This window comes from Oncorhynchus masou, chromosome 29 (genome assembly GCF_036934945.1).
Source record: "Oncorhynchus masou masou isolate Uvic2021 chromosome 29, UVic_Omas_1.1, whole genome shotgun sequence".
NCBI classification, from domain to species: Eukaryota; Metazoa; Chordata; class Actinopteri; order Salmoniformes; family Salmonidae; genus Oncorhynchus; species Oncorhynchus masou.
Genome location: NC_088240.1, coordinates 58,315,267 through 58,329,989, shown reverse-complemented (window position 1 = coordinate 58,329,989; position 14,723 = coordinate 58,315,267). Strand labels below are relative to the sequence as shown.

The following is a 14,723-nucleotide window of genomic DNA, read 5'->3' as shown; positions in this document are numbered from 1 at the left end:
TCGGATGCTCCTGTAGGTGACTCATCGTGATGGTCAGGGCCTACATATACATATATACACATGCATACATATATACATATATCATTATATATATATATATCATTATATATATATATCTATATATACATATATCATTATATATATATATATATAATATATATATATATATATATATATATATATATATATATATAATGATATATGTATATATAGATATATATATATAATGATATATATATATAATGATATATGTATATATGTATGCATGTGTATATATGTATATGTAGGCCCTGACCATCACGATGAGTCACCTACAGGAGCATCCGAGACAGAAACAGAATCAAGCTGACCCAGAAACACTGCAGCGTGTTTCCATACATATACACACATATATATATATATATATATATATACATACACACACACACACACACACACACGAGCACTATACATAATCAGACGTAGTTTCTAAGTGGGTCAGAGGATATTATAGGGAGGCCGCTGCTGTTCTGTCCTGTCTGGCGGATTGTTTCAGCACTGTGATGATTGTGTTTTAATGTGCTAGAATCCACTGAAGTATGACTCGTGACATGGATGTACAACATATGGTCTGTGCATGGAAGGAATGGATGGAAGATGACGCTGGAAGCCTTCACACACACAGTAGAATTCAACTTGGCCAGTTAAATGCTGATCAATTGGCGCGAAACGTTAGTAATTGGTGCTTGGCATTTGAGAATGACATCATAGTAATTACAGTATGGTGTTTTCATCCAGGGAGTTGTTGCTTAGGTCGTAATTATGCAATGAATCATATGCGGCATGATCGTCTAAATATATGAATTGTTTTTTTTGATTATCATTCAAAAGCAATTGGGGTGAAATTGGTAATTGGTTATGGCTCGGTGGCAGTGTTCCACATGGAATCCATAGCAGACAACCCAGAAGGGTGCAGTAGAATTCCTGTAACAGTAGGACTATGCTCTCCAGGCATGAGTTAAGGTGCTCAGAGGAATGCAGACACCAGAGATGCTACAGTGGGAAAAGATGAATCGACACTTTTTCCAGTCAGCACCAATCAGAGACTTTTGAACATACACAGTGACTTGCAAGACAGCTCTGCTTGAAGATCGAAGAGGACCTCTATAGAAATGGATTGTTCTGATGTACAATGGTTTTTTTGGTCTCGAAGTTTGACAAAGAACATCTCCCTTCCCCAACGTGGTTGTTTATGTGGTTCGCATTTCCTATAAGCTACTAACGGCCTCATTGAATGCTGAAAGAACATGGTTGACTTGGCACAAGTGAAAAATAACCCTGTTTATATAGCCATATTCTGTATAGGTTTAGGTGTGTTACTTAACTGAATGCAATTACATGTTCAATCATGAATCCTCACCAGGACACTGTAGACAAGGTGTGCCATGGTGTGACTAACCACCAGTCCTAATCAGAGTGTTTTCCCACATTGCTCATTCACTTCTATTAGACACTAGGGTGGAGTCTCTATCTGGCTCTGGGAAAGTTGCCAGATTTGACTGCCAGCTCCCAGCGTTTTATCACTCTGCAGATGTGGGGCTGGATTGGGACTCTTTTCTCTGCGTACAATGACCTCTCACATTCACTTCCTCGCTCTTTCTCTCGTTGTCTCATTCTCACCCTAGACGCAGTGAAGTCAGAGGACAGACAGAAGCTGGCCAAGGAGCGGAGAGAGGAGAAGGCCAAATATCTGGGTAAGCTGAGATGGAGGTTGAGAGGAGGAATCTCTGTACACAGGGAGAGGATGCCCCCTAGTGTTGGTGGGTAAGGGGTGGTGGCAGATTTAGTTGTAGGTTGTGTCTGCGTTGGCTTTGTTTTCAGGCCGACACATGGTGTGCACATGTATCGCATAAACATTTGGGGAAACGTTGAAGGAACGTCAAACCAACCTAGGGAGTGGCTCAAGCTCAAGCTGAGCACTTCAATGAGAATGAAAACCAAGCCAATGATTTATTATTTGGCTTTCAAGACCCATTACAGTTTTCAACGTGCGAGCACCAAATACATGTTCATCTGCATTTTATTAAAACAATAGCCTAGCTAACCCCTTTTTGTTTGAACTCACAAACGCTTTAACGATCCCCAGCTCTGAACTTATATGTTTAACCCAACGTCAATTGATACAGACTTGTTTTCAATTGATAGTAGCATAAGTCAATGCCCTGCTTCAAGTTGCCTTAACAATTCTCTGGCTCTGTTTCTTTTGTCAGTCAAGATGGCTGCCTGTCACCCACTTGAGTGTTGTTGTTTGTTTGTTTCACAAGCCACGCTGTCCTTGGCTCTAGTGACACCCTGGTGATGTGCACTGCTTTGCATGATTGACAGTTGCTCTTGTCTTCTCTTTCGCCCATCTCCCCTCCAGACAAGCTCGGCCAGATACAAGGTAAACCACACCCTATGTGTCCATGGTGGTAGGTGGTGGTGGTGGTGGTGATTCTCGTTGTCTTGACCTGCAGTTTTGACCTGTTACCTTGATTGATTTGAACAATTGTGTATGTTTGTTGTTCAATCACCTTCTCTACAATTTTTTTTGTTAATGAACTTTCTACATTACCATCGAAATGATTGCTTCACGGGTACCAGGCAGCCATTGTGAGTGTACCAATGAGTTTATCAGTCAAGTTGCCAAGGTTAGAGGATCCATGCCCATTCTATTCATTCTATTTCTTTGTGAGCTGCTGCTGCAGGGAGGGGGTGTTGCCTAGGCAACCGGAGACCTGTTTGCTACAACACCTTGCTTGTTTCAACAAAGCGCAACGCTGTAAATTGTCCATGTTACCGCATAAACGGACTCAACCTCATGAAAGCTCGGCCGTCCGGTCTTCAGTCAGCTGTTCGTTCCACAAATTTATATATATATATATATATATATATATATATATATATATATATATATATATATATATATATATATATATATTAGATAGTTATGGGGGTTATTTAATTTTCATGACTGTCTTCATCCGTAACCGTCGGTTACACGGTTATATGGTAATTGTACCAGCTCCACATTGTGTTGGTGCACATTTATGTTCGTAGGACGTTAGCCTAGTGTCTACTTCCATCACGTGTTTTCCTTCCATGTTGAGTAAATGATACAAACTAGGTGTTTCCACACAAGTGTTGTCCTTGAGTTAATTAAGCATTATATCATCCCATTATGTATAAATTTATTGGGCAAGCTGTTTTTTGGGGCATTATTTTGGCTACCATGGCTATGCCCCCATATGATGACAAGGTCCCCCTCCACAGGCAACGAGTGGTCACTGAATGGTTTGATGAGCATGAAAACGGTGTAAAACATCTCAGTCATCACATCTCAACCCACTTGGACACTTATGGGAGGTTCTGTAACGGCGCCTGAGACAGCGTTTTCCACCACCATCAACAAAACAACAAATTATGGAAGTTATTGTGGAAGAATGGTGTCGCATCCCTCCAAAATAGTTGCAGACACCAGTAGAATCGATGCGAAGGCGCATTGATGCTGTTATGGCGTCTCGTATTAAGACACTTTATGTCAGTGTTTCCTTTATTTTGTCAGTTACCTGTATAATCGTATAATTTATGACCACTATATGCAGTTATTTTGCCATTTTATACAGGAATTATAAAGAGGGGATAGGAATCAAAAGTCACATCACCCTTGCTAAACGGCAAATGTGTTTATACTTAATCTCGGCAACCCAGATCCGAATCGCACATTTCCTGGCCAGCTACTTCATGAGTAAACATTTATGTCAACAGTCTGTCATGAGAGACACGTTTTTACTATAAAGGTCATGTTCCTTGTCCCATTGTCACAATTGGGAGTACAAAGCTGGGAGCTGCTTAAGTAAAGAACCTCATAGAAGTAACCTATATGCCTTCTGGTAAATCCAGCCTTCATCATCGTAGTAAAGTGTAGTAGATCTTGGCTAATTGTCAGTCCACTGGGGCAGGAGGCCAGACAGAGGGTTTCTCCCTGATCTAATTCCTTCATTCACCGAGATTCAATCTATAAACTTGTGTTTGCAATCCCAGCTAGGAGGCAATCCCGGCTAACAAGGCCAGTCTTTTAACATTTACATTTACATTTAAGTCATTTAGCAGACGCTCTTATCCAGAGCGACTTACAAATTGGAAAGTATCAACATCTGGAGTGTATTGTGTCTTCTTCAAATGTAGGCTATAAAGTGCCATTTTTGTGTGTGTGTGTGTGTGTGTGTGTGTGTGTGTGTGTGTGTGTGTGTGTGTGTGTCCAAACGAGATCGGATCTTCTCCCTGTATGTTTTAGTGTTTTGATAGGCCTCTGCTGAGTAATGCATGAAATGTTCACGAAGCCGCAAGAAGACGTGTTTGGCCCTGTGACCATATGAGTTGTCCGTTCTTGGCTCTCTGTAGAGTGTAATGCATACTTCATGTGGACAAGGAGGGAACAGGACTCAATAACTGATCATTTCCCGGTTCTAGCCGCTGCCTAGTAGACATAGATGTTGAGTGTCAATGTAGGGAAACATTAGGGGAGATGAAGGGAAGATCGTATTTAAGTCACATCCACAGGGAGAATGCCAGTGCTGTTGATCTCTTCAATATACACACACACACACACACACACTTTTTAATTGGCTCAACTGCCACAACGCCATCCTATTCAAACCACGTCAAAACTGATATCAGATCACATGGGGATGTTAGTAAATGACCTAAGATCAGTTATTAACTGAAAGTATCCATTTATCGTACAAAATAATTGTCTATTTGACATCAGCATTCTAAAACAAAAACCCTATGGCGTTATCTTTCTCCTACTCCCCGATGCTATGCGTGTTCTAGGCTAGCCCGGCCACTGTGCTGCTCCCTGGCAATGTGCCGAGATCTCACGTGGGCCTTGTCAGTGTCACACTCACACTGTCACATATTTGACGTGTGAGGGCGGTGTGCAGTCTGTCATGGTCTCACTGTGACAAGTCGCTGTGTCTTTTGAGTCAGTGGAGGCGAGAGCTGTGTAAATCTCCATCCATAGCCAGCCCTGACATGTAGCCTCTGTGGACACTGGAAGCCTCGCTTCTCCTTCCTCTCTCCTTCTCCCTCCTTCTCACTCCCCATCCTTCAGATTTCCACAAGGCTGAAACGCTGAGACAGTCTACACGCAATTACCTCCTCGAAGCTTTGCCTCGGCAGAAGTTAATAATATGCCCTTGCCTTACTGGAGTTAAACTACTGTTATTGCATTTGAATTACGTTGTAGCGAAATGCACACTCACCGTAGCAGATAAGACGTGGGAACTCATTTTGTTAGCGCTGGGGCCCTCTGGCCTGCTGTGGCATGGTGTGATGGTGCTTTTTGAGCCTACTCTCAAATAAAAGCACAGCTGTGCGCTTTGCGATAAATCTAAGCATTTGCCTCCAATGTTGCCCCAGTATTCCCCTAAGGTAATCGGATAACTACTCGTTTTTGTTGCATCAAGTACCCCCCCCCCCAAAAGAAGCTGATCCTTCATTGGGGTTTATTCAATAAAGCCAAAAGATATAGTCGCTTATGTGCAAAGAGAGAGAAGCACTGTGTGTCCCAAATGGCACTCTATTGCCTATTTAGTGCCCTATTTCCCTATAGGGCTCCGGTCATAAAGTAGTGCACTATGCAAGGAATAAGATGCTATTTGAGACACAAGGCAGTCATAGAGATGGTGGCGTAATACAACCTTATAAGCCCTCTTTGAATGGCTCAGGGGGTGGGGACGCTTACCATATCAAAGTTTATTGTGCAGTTTATTGAAACCGGCGCTTGATGTGATTAACGTGGTAAAGTGTCCGTCCAAGGGTATCAGCCGAACCTTACATAACGCTGCCTCTGTGTCGCTCTGTGCAAAGCGAAGTAATTCCATTTATATCTGTGGGATAGTGGAATTTCCCTGTTGAAAAGAAACAAAGCTTCACACACCCACTTTTTGTGGGATTTGAGATTTTAAAGCACCATCAGAGTGAAGAGGCATTTGTGTTTTATTTAAAAGTACTTCAAATACTATTTATCATAGATCTGGTTTTGGAAGGAGTACTGTTTTTTTATTGAAACAGATTAAAACACAAGGGACTCCATTTTTTTCTGTCCATAGGAAAACAACATTAAAATGTTGGTCAACATCTAACAGTGCAACAGGGCTCTGCCTATCAGCTGCAAGGGTATTTTATTCAAAGAGAGAATATAAGATTCTCAAATAAGTGGGACAAGAAGAGAGAGAATGCTCCCCCACGTGGCTTTCACTTGTCCAGTCATTTCCAATCAGTGATTACCTCAAGGAAGGGAGAAATGAAGGATGCACTTTTGAAATATTTGAACAGGGCCTCAAAGAGAGAGAGAGAGAGAGAGTTCTCTCTTGATCCCAATTTTGTTATCTTGCCTCTCTAACCCTCCTGATTTGGTTCTCCCGTAGCGGCGAAGAAGTCCCAATGGCTGGAGAAAGAGGAAAAGGCCCGGCAGCTGAGGGAGAGCCAGCTGGACGAGCGGCGCAGGAAGCTGGAGGAGCAGCGGATCAAGACAGAGAAACGTCGCGCCGCCCTGGAGGAGAGGCAGAAACAGAAACTAGAGAAGAACAAGGTCGGTTGTGAGGGAGAAGGGTGAAGTACCCGTAGACGCTAATCTTAAGTCAGCTTAGCATTTTCCTCACTAACGGCAAAGGTTATTATTGGGGGAGGGGCAGCTGATCCTAGATCTGTTACCTAGGGGAAACTTCACCCCAGAACGGGTGGTAACACTCCTCACAGCAAGCCAATATTAGAGCCCCGATGATCGTGGGCTCAATCCCCACGTCCGCCTTTCCTGCTTTCCCTTCTACTGTCCCCATCTCCCCCATCTATTTCCACACTGTCTCAATGAAGGTTGGAAAAATACTAAAGGAGTGGTGGAATTCCACCCGCCTTAACAAAACAGGAGAATACGGTGGGTAACAAGAAGAGAATGAGTCAGAGAATTATTAACTAGTGCTAACCTAGTATTTCTCCATGTTTGGTATGAAGGAGCGGTATAAGGCTGCCCTCCAGCGGTCCACGAAGAAGACCTGGGCTGAGATCCGCCAGCAGAGATTGTCCTGGGCCGGAGGCCTCGGCCAGAACTCGAGCCAGAGAGAAAGTGAGTACCTACCGCTGAAACAGGAACCCAGAACCAGAGCCCACCGACCCAGACACTGCCCGAAGCCTCTCCTTCCTTCAAAAGACAAATGCCTCGCCTACACACACTGGGCACTATCTTGCCGAGCCAAACGACTGTTTTTGGGCTCGGTTCATTTCTTTTCACATGGTCACACACACACACACACACACACACACACACACACACACACACACACACACACACACACACACACACACACACACACACACACACACACACACACACACACACACACACACACACACACACACACACACACGACAGGTGGGTTGATGTCCCTATCAGCTCTTGCTGGGATGTGCTACACTACAGCAGTCTAATTTCCCTGTAGACGGAGCGAACATTGGCTTCATTCCGCAAGGAAATAGCTGGGTAATGACAAGGCTGAGGTGAAAATGAGATGTCCAGGCATGGTTGAGGTGTATATGTGTGTGTGTGTGTGTGTGTGTGGGGGGTGGGGGGCTGTGATGGTGCCAGATATGTAGTGATGCCCTGCGAGTCACTAACAATTCTGACCAATGTTTTCCAGGTCTACGTTTATGCGACATACTCAAAGGTCATGTTTCTGTAGGGTCTCTGGGGATTCTACGGTGTACCATTTTTTATTTCAAGGATTTTATATTATTCATATTTTATTGAAAGGAATAAAGGGGAAACAGCTAGAATGAATATAAGTAGCGTGAAGGGTTCGACCCGGGATTCAAACCCCCGCAAGCAGGGTTTAAAGACTGTATGTGCACGACCAACCTCAGGCACATACAGGCTACTGCATGACTGGATGTTTCATTCAGGGTCATTAGCCCCTAGATACAGATAAAGTAATGGTCAACGTGATTCCGTTTGCTGGTACTTTAGAGCCTGCAGTAAGCGGGGCGTTATCAACCATCAACACACCTCAGAATAGTGGGCAATTCATGTTTTGCTAGCATTGATTCACGTCGCCAAATCCCCCTTCAAGTCAAATGGAGTCGGTAACAGCAATGCACTTGGTAAGAGGTGTATGAAGCAGGGATGTCTCTCTCTTTCGCTCTCTCTCTTCCTGCTGTTCTCCACCCCATGCCAACTCTTATGGTCACAATGAACATAGACGTTGGCAAGACAGCCAAACAAATCTGGGACCCCCCAGCCTCCTCTTTCAGACCCAGTGCTGTCGAAGACTGAAAGGTAGAAAAAAAAGAGGAAAAGACTGAACCGTAACAAGCGTTAACAGACAGGACACAGTGGACTACTGAGGATCCAATAGAGTTATTTAGGAAGAGGCAGCAGAATGCTATATTGGCCTGCAGAAAAAAAGACCTCTCCCTGCCCATCTCTAACTACAACCCATATCTGATGAGGGACATTTAGGTCAGAGACAGAGACAACCAATTCCCCCATTAACATTAGACTGTACTCTCATACTGTCGTATGTCTGGTGGCATTTAATGAAGGGCACAATGTTCACTCGATTAGTCTCCGTTAGAGGGTCTGGGGGGAGGGGGGGGATGGTGTTTAATCAGTGGGGGTTGTCTCAGTACTTCCCTCCACTAGGTGTCAGTTGTGTTACATGTGTGTCAGTTGTGTTGACTGACGTTGGTATTCGTTGTGTTGTGGTAACAAAAACACTGTTACGACTTTGTGTACATCAGAGCTCTGGTTTGGGACATTGATGGGACGTGTACTCTTTTACATTCTAACCATGTCATTGCCGGTTCGACATATGTGTTCACAGGCCATTGATAGTCAGTCGTTTTCAGTGTTTTGGTGTCACTGTTTCACAAACAGTCCAAGTGTATCCATTTTGAATATGAACACCGAACTGAATGACGCATGACCCAGTAGACTCAACACAATATTTCTTTAAATATATATATTTTTTTTAGTGGGTAGAAAAAGCTGCGCTATTTCCCTCTACCATCAATTGTGTGTTTTCAGATTGTATTCCATTTTTGGGGGAGGCTCATCGAAGTATACTTTGACATGACACTTTGACAGTTAGAATTTCTTTTCTGTTTCCTGTCATCTCCATGTGGAAAGGAATGTAAAATAACATTGTCAGATGGGAAACGTTCAACACAGAGATTTTATTATTTTGTTTCTTTATTGAATCAGAAATAGTTGCCCTCTGGAAATACACCGTTTTGGTATTTGGATGTTTGCTGTATGTACGAGTGTGTGTGGGGGGGATTGATTTCACCGTGACACGTCCTGGAGGTCTCCCTCCCCTGTGTGAAACAGTGTGACCCACCATCTCTGTGGACTACTCTCTTGGCTTCGCAGGCAGATGCTCGGTGTCGGCGGTCAACCTGCCCAAACACGTGGACTCGGTTATAAACAAGAGACTCTCCAAGTCCTCCGCCACCCTCTGGACCTCCCCCAACAGAAGTAAGACACGTCAGGCCCCCTTTTCCGGGAACGCTCACTTTTCATATCCGTTCCCTCACGGTTTTTTTCTCCACCGTTTTTTTTCCCTCCCCACTGTCTCCAATCCAATCGCCTGTCTGTGTTCGATGGTTGCCTCTACCGAATCATTTTCACCTTCCAAATTCAAATCCACCCTAGTTTTTGTTTTCTGTGGTTCATGGGTTATGGTTTTTCTCCCTCCCTCTGCATTCAGTCCCTGCATTTATATACTTCATACTTTGGTGTGAATATATGGGTTCATTTACACTGTCTTCATATTTTATGTCCCACATTTTTTTGGTGTTATTGGGTTATTCATTTGCTGGTGATGGTCATTTCGTGCTCTTTGGTTTGTGTGTCAGTAGATGTTTTTTTTCACTCACTGGAAAGTCTTGGTCAATGTCTTGAATGGTGATGGTGATGATGATGAGGATGAATGGGTTTTCAGGCCTAGGCTAACCCGAAGTAAATACACCGTACTATGCGGAATCTAGTTGCTTATATTCAGAGTTACTCACACAAGTCAGAGGTGTTTCAGTGCACCTAGAACACCACTGCAGGTAGAGTTCTTTCATAAGTACATGTCTAAGTAGGTTGCAGTGTGCCGGTGTGAACACATAGAAACTTTAGTGTTTAGAATTTTAAAAAGTCGCCAACTAAAGGATGAGTCAGGGTTTTGAGAGAAAATGCATTCTGAAAACTCCACAGGAACACCTGTGATGCTTGAAAACAGATTAAGGCGACTGCTGAAAGTGTAACCCTCTCCCTCTTTTCCTCTCCTTCTCTGCCTCCTCTCCACCTCCCCTGTCTTTCACGATCGCCTCGCTCTTCTTCGTCTCTCTCGTCGTCCTCTCTCTCGTCTCTTCCTCTCTGTCTCTACCCCTCTTCTTTCTCCTCCACCCCCTGTTCTTTTGTCTCACTCATTGTCTATCAAAAGCTCACTCTCCTCTCTTTTTTGTTTTACTTCAGTCTCTCTCTTGCACTTTCTCTCTCTCTCTCTCTCTCTCTCTCTCTCTCTTTCCCTCTCTGCTGGATAACCGTATTGTCCTTCGGGGCAGGTTTAATAGGGAAGTGGGACGTGATTTGGTGTACCCTAAAAGACCCAGAGCTAACCTCTGCAGTGGACTTCTCTCCTCTCTCTCTTCCCTCTCCTCTCTCTCTTCCCTCTCCTCTCTTTCTCTTCCCTCTCCTCTCTCTCTTCCCTCTCCTCTCTTTCTCTTCCCTCTCCTCTCTTTCTCTTCCCTCTCCTCTCTTTCTCTTTCTCTTCCCTCTCCTCTTTCTCTCTTCCCTCTCCTCTCTCTTCCCTCTCCTCTCTTTCTCTTCCCTCTCCTCTCTTTCTCTTCCCTCTCCTCTCTTTCTCTTCCCTCTCCTCTCTTTCTCTTCCCTCTCCTCTCTCTCTTTCTCTCTCTCTTCCCTCTCCTCTCTCTCTCTTCCCTCTCCTCTCTCTCTTCCCTCTCCTCTCTTTCTCTTCCCTCTCCTCTCTCTCTCTTCCCTCTCCTCAGTGTCCATGTTCTGAACTGCTGCCTCGATAGCCAGAGGGGTTGTTGCTAGCTCTGGCAGTGCTTACTTTATACTGCTCTGGCATGCAGGTTGTGTTCTTCCTCCCTCTCATGTTATTATGCGTCTGGAAGTTTTCCAGTCTAACATGGAACCCACCATTTCCCCATAGAGCACAAGAATGGGGCGTAGGCCTGGGTTTGGTTTGACGCTTTATCTGGTGTGCGTGTTTACTAGAGACACAAGGGCTTCTGCGGGTGAGGTATTGTCTTATTTGATCTGTCATTATAATATACAACCTGGGAAACCTAACCGAGAGCAAAGCTTAGCTCATTGTCGATATTTCGTGTTTTTAAAAAAAGAGAAGCAAAAGGCCTTTCTGTGACACTGTGATGAGAATGCCATATTGGATCATTACATTTGAGTCATTTACTAAAATGGGGTTTCAATAGTTATCAAACAGCTAGTGGGTAATAAGGTACATTTTAATACTGTTTGAACACTAAGGTCGTCTGACGTGGCGAGACAGAAGTGGAGATATTCACGGTGGCTCTAAGAGGCAAACCAGCTTTGAAAATGAAGCTGGTTTGCCCCTTAAGGCCAGCGTAGGACTTTGAATATATGTGATAAAATTGGTCGTGTTTTGTCCCCTCCCGCAGCCCGTAACCTCCAGCTGAGCCCGTGGGAGAGCAGCATTGTGGACCGACTGATGACGCCCACCCTGTCCTTTCTGGCCCGTAGCCGCAGCGTCGCCAGCGTGCTCAGCAACGGTAAAGGCCGTAAGTAGTTATCACACTCCCACTGTGATAGATGAGACCTGCTATTGGCGGGGTTGTTTGTCATTTAGAACAGCATTCGTCCAACCTCTCCTCTTGGCCCCCAGCACTTCCATGTATTTGATCATTTGTTCCAGTCAGAGCTAGCACATCTGATTCCACTTGTCAACTAATCATCAAACCCTTGAATGAGCTTATGAACTACGATAATTCTGGACACGACACAATTGTGAAACGTTTGAGGGGCACCGACAAGAGGTTTGAGAAACACTAATTTCGGGTATGTGAAGTGATACATGAAAATGAATACCTTTGTTGCCTGTGCTCTGCTTGCGTTTTTAGAGATGGGTGTCATATTTATTTCTCTTCCTTCCTTCCTTCCTTCCTTCTCTTGCCTGCTCTCTATGTGCCTCTCCTTCCCTTCCCCTCCAGAGTCGCCCCTATGCCCTCGTTCGGCCTCGGCCAGCCCGCTGACGCTGTGTGCCCACCGGCCTCACCACCGCTGCTCTGACCGCTGGAGGGTGACATCCAGCACGCCCGACATCACCCAGCGCCGACGCGACTCCACGCCGGTACGTCAACCATCCTTTTTTCTTTCCTTTCGTATTTTTCAATTTCATTGACTGGATAGAGAGGAGAGTAGATAGAGAGATACACATCGAAAGAGGGTCATAGACAGTGAAGGGCACAGACAGACCGGACTTGACCCCTGTTGCCTGCAGGCCTGCAGGGTCCGAAATCTGGAGCGCCGACAACAACCATCCCTTGTAGGCATACAAACAATAGAACACCGTTTGGCACTTTGAATAAGCTCGAATGTACTGTGTATCTTTTGGTTTGGAGAGAGAGATGTTTTTATCCACATTTATTACCTTTCTGATGGTTTGTGTCTCTGTCTCTCTGCAGATAGAGAAGAAAAAGAAAGAGAAGAAGGACAAGGAGCGGGAGAATGAGAAGGAGAAGAGTGCTCTCAGCAAAGACAAGGTGCTGAAGAAGAGACAGTCCTTACCCAGCATGAGACACAGACCGGACCCCAGGTAACCTGCTCTCACGCGGATCTACGGTATCTGCCTTTGGCACAGTACAGCACTAAACACCCTTTACACACTACTGAGCCGAACCAAGCCAAGCCCAGCTGTACTGTATTGGCCTGGTTACACATCCACCATAGTTGTTGAAAACTTGCAGGAAAGGACAACGTTTAAAGAACATATACGAGCCAGCACATCATATGTAGATTGGGTCGACATTATAGTGTGAAAAGGGTATAAGACTAAGATTAGAGCTTAGAGTGTTTGCTAAGCTTGGGGATACAGTAAGAGACAACTATAACCATGACTGTGAGTACAGATGGTAAAACCAGCGTGTCTGTGCGTTTAAGTGAACTCAGGCTAAGACTTAAAAGCATGAGGCCCCCGAGCCGAAGGATATTTATCCAGCGCGTTAATCATAGCCGGCCGCGGGACATGGAAATGGATGGGGCTCACTGACAGATGGGAGGGAAGAGAGAGAAAGAACGAGTGCTCTGACTTAACAAAAGGGTCGAGAGAGAGAGAAGAGAGAGAGAGGAGAGAGAGAGAAGAGAGAGAGAGAGAGAGAGAGAGGAGAGAGAGATAGAGAGAGAGAGGGGGGAGAGACAAGAGAGAGAGAGAGAGAGAGAGAGAGAGATTACTGTTTATTGTATATTTCACTTTTGTATATTATCTACTTCACTTGCTTTGGCAATGTTAACGTGTTTCCCATGCCAATAAAACCCTTGGGATTGACTTGAGAGAGAGATGAGAATGCCAGATGCCTTAAGGAAGAGAAGTACACACACACACACCACTCTGTTATAATGGGACTTCGAGCGGCGACTATTACCCTGTCTACTGCTGGGAAACCATCCCATAATGCTCTGTCACAGACCACACAATGTTACACGTGTTAGGCTGTGTCGTGTCTGACCCTGCTACTTGGTGAGGTCATGTTTATTGACTGCTGTCTGAGACTTGAGGTTAGTGAGGCACATATGTAACAGAAACCATTTTAATAGTATTACTGCAGTGTTGGTATTAGTGCTAGTCTCCTTGCTTGATTGTGTATAGAGATGGACTATTTTTTTCATCCCTAGGGCTGGATATGACTAAATGTTCGACTAACCTTTACTTACCTGTTGTTTGCTTATTATTATTTGCATATTTCTAATGATTTGTCTGACATACTGTTTATATTCATGTCTAACATAATAGCTCTCTTAACCTCCCTCCCTTCAGTCCTAGTCCCTTATCCAGACAGCGGGCTGCCTCACCCGCCACTACTCCTAGAGCAAGACCTTCCTCCTCCTCTCCCAGCCCCGCTGCCTCCCCCAAACCCCCCTCTTCAGCCCGGGCTAGCCCCTCCACCCCCAAGGCCCGGCCCAAGAGGGCTAGGACCCCGGCCCGGGTGGACCACGGGCGCACCTCCTCCCCCGTTCCCCTGGAGAGGACCAGGGAGACCCGCGGCCGTAGGTCAGCCACGCCCGAGGATCCCAAAGGCAAGAGTGAGTATGCAGTAGGTACAGTGCCTTGCGAAAGTATTCGGCCCCCTTGAACTTTGCGACCTTTTGCCACATTTCAAGCTTCAAACATAAAGATATAAAACTGTATTTTTTGTGAAGAATCAACAACAAGTGGGACACAATCATGAAATGGAACGACATTTATTGGATATTTCAAACTTTTTTAACAAATCAAAAACTGAAAAATTGGGCGTGCAAAATTATTCAGCCCCCTTAAGTTAATACTTTGTAGCGCCACCTTTTGCTGCGATTACAGCTGTAAGTCGCTTGGGGTATGTCTCTATCAGTTTTGCACATCGAGAGACTGAAATTTTTTCCCATTCCTCCTTGCAAAACAGCT

General features: G+C 44.8%; 1 protein-coding gene across 6 annotated transcripts in view; it reads left to right on the top strand.

The window, feature by feature from the left end:
* The window catches only part of map7d1a (MAP7 domain containing 1a), a 63,091-nt gene that overhangs the window by 34,591 nt on the left and 13,777 nt on the right, over positions 1-14,723 (top strand). For 2 of the 6 annotated variants that reach the window (XM_064945428.1, XM_064945433.1), the window contains exons 3-11: positions 1,665-1,733; positions 2,402-2,422; positions 6,453-6,616; positions 7,036-7,147; positions 9,449-9,553; positions 11,728-11,847; positions 12,277-12,416; positions 12,751-12,881; positions 14,100-14,365. In XM_064945428.1, coding sequence (XP_064801500.1) covers positions 1,665-1,733; positions 2,402-2,422; positions 6,453-6,616; positions 7,036-7,147; positions 9,449-9,553; positions 11,728-11,847; positions 12,277-12,416; positions 12,751-12,881; positions 14,100-14,365 — 1,128 coding nt within the window. The remainder of the gene's footprint in view (positions 1-1,664; positions 1,734-2,401; positions 2,423-6,452; positions 6,617-7,035; positions 7,148-9,448; positions 9,554-11,727; positions 11,848-12,276; positions 12,417-12,750; positions 12,882-14,099; positions 14,366-14,723) is intronic. The other 4 variants (XM_064945429.1, XM_064945430.1, XM_064945431.1 and 1 more) reach the window with 4 other exon arrangements.